This window comes from Nestor notabilis, unplaced genomic scaffold (genome assembly GCF_000696875.1).
Source record: "Nestor notabilis isolate BGI_N333 unplaced genomic scaffold, ASM69687v1 scaffold23681, whole genome shotgun sequence".
In the NCBI taxonomy this organism is placed as follows: Eukaryota; Metazoa; Chordata; class Aves; order Psittaciformes; family Psittacidae; genus Nestor; species Nestor notabilis.
Window position 1 is genome coordinate 6417 of NW_009916407.1, and position 2057 is coordinate 8473.

Below are 2057 nucleotides of genomic sequence, written 5' to 3' on the forward strand. Positions count from 1 at the left end.
ACATGGAAAGTATTATACAGCAGAACTGGAGCGTGGTAAATGACAATGCACATGTGTGGTAGCTGATGATAATACCTTGTACCTCTTGTTTTAATATCTCCATCCTCTTCTTTCTTTTTCTTACAGCCATGTTACTGAGGAGCACCTTGTCTTCTGGAAGCAGAAACACAGTGAACAGATGAACCTCTTCAGCCAGACATTCCCTCAGTAGATCTCTCCCCTCATGGAGCACCACGGCAGGGAGGAGATGAACTCGAAAGAGGAAAGTCCTCAGGTGTGGGCTGACTCTGCTGAGCAGGAACAGAATAGTGCTCAGGTGACTTGTGCCTTCCAGAGCTCTTGTTTTCTGCTTGGGGTGGTGTTCCCATACAACCCTGTATCAAAGACTGGGAATTCTGCTTTTGTTTGAGGAGAAATCAATCCTGTCTGGAGATTTTTGCATCCAGATGATCAGTGCAAACTACAACAGTGGCTACAAAGACATCTGAAACGAGCTGAACATTGTGGCTCTACAAGTTTCAGTGGCCAAATACATGTAGAACCATGTGGGAACGAGAAAGGCTGTCCAGACTAATGAATATTAACCAAATCTGTGGTCTGTGGCAGCCCATTTTGATGGCATCAGTCAAATCAGTTGGAACTGTGGGTGAACCTTGGGGGAAAGGAAGATGAATAACTCTTTCCAGTCAGACATCTGGGTAGTGAGGAAGGGAGAAATGTTAATTGTGAGTGACTAATACAGTCAGATTCTGATGCGTGCAGCTCGTTGCTCTGACAAAATGCAGCTGGGAATTTCTGGAAGGCTGTAAATTGATTTATTCTTCTGAATAAGTTATGAAGAGGATGCTGCATGTTGTGGTTGCCCCACGAGCTGAGAAATTCTGCCTCTCCTGGTGATTTCCAGCTTGGAAATTTGCAAGGAAAGGCAGTTTTCAAGGGGCTGTGTTCTGTTATCTCTACAATGGGATAATCATGCTGTTGTTTGCACATGGCAGTTTGAAAGCTTAATTAGGATTTGCAGAGTGCTCTCCAAATGAGAAATGCTCCCTGCATCCTTACTGCAACGCTTGTGTGAGGATTTATTGTACAGAATCAGCACTTAGCACCCGTGGGGGAGCACCAGGTGTCTCCTGAAGCATAAGCTACAAGGTGAAGCAAAGTAAATCAAATATGTAGCTGCTGCATTGTTTTATGGGCAAACATTTTATATGAGGACGAATATGGAGACTAAAACAAGGTTTCCTGCTTACTGTCCTATTTTTCCTATGTGCTGAACAAGGTTTTCAGTGTGTTAAGGGTGTCAAAAGATAAGCATGTTCCTCTTGCCACTGGAACTAAGTATTCTAGCTTGTTCAAGGTAGGCCATTATCATCATTTATGGTCATAATACTCTGTCAAAATGAACTTGTTTGGATTTAAACTGCTGGCCTGGGCATAACTTGTTCCTGTTGTCCTTGGAATTGTTGCTTAATGCTTTCATTTCTATGTTTCTCTGTTTAAATAGTTGAATTTTCTCCTGGTACTGCATGTACACACTACAGAGAAGCAATTTAACATATGCTATTGCTGCCTCATGATGGATGCAATGCTATTACTTGAAGTAGTTATCAAAGTTATAGGTTCTCTTAGCCATTCCTCAAGCAGAACAAATTCCCTCCAACTACAGAACTAGCTGGATGCAGTAATTATCATAAATCCAGAAAGGAATATGAGAGTAAAGGGAAACAATATACCAATCAATTCCATATATACCCCAGTTCAAATATGAACTTGCTTTCTCTTAGGAATCTTCAGAGCATCATGCAAAAGCTGAGGATGGGTAGGTGTCCTTTATACCAGTTACGCCTTGAGTGACAATGCAGATTAGAACCACAATCTGACAGTAGTTTATGTCTGGATTTGTATGTTCTTAGCATAATTCGATGAGATTTTAAGTGTGTATTATAGAATCCCAGACTGGTTTGGGTTGAAGGGACCTTAAAGCTTATCTAGCTCCAACCCCCTGCCACAGGCAAGGGCACCTTCCCCTCGACCAAGCTGCTCCCAACCCCTCTTGT

The 2057-nt window shown here is 42.3% G+C and overlaps 1 protein-coding gene across 2 annotated transcripts in view; it reads left to right on the plus strand.

Moving 5' to 3' along the window:
- Positions 1-223: 223 nt before the first annotated feature.
- PRDM10 (PR domain containing 10) overlaps positions 224-2057 on the plus strand; it is a 31061-nt gene continuing 29227 nt past the window's right edge. Inside the window, exon 1 of one of the 2 annotated variants that reach the window (XM_010024565.1) lies at positions 224-316. In XM_010024565.1, the coding sequence (XP_010022867.1) occupies positions 224-316 (93 nt within the window). The remainder of the gene's footprint in view (positions 317-2057) is intronic. The other variant, XM_010024566.1, reaches the window with a different exon arrangement.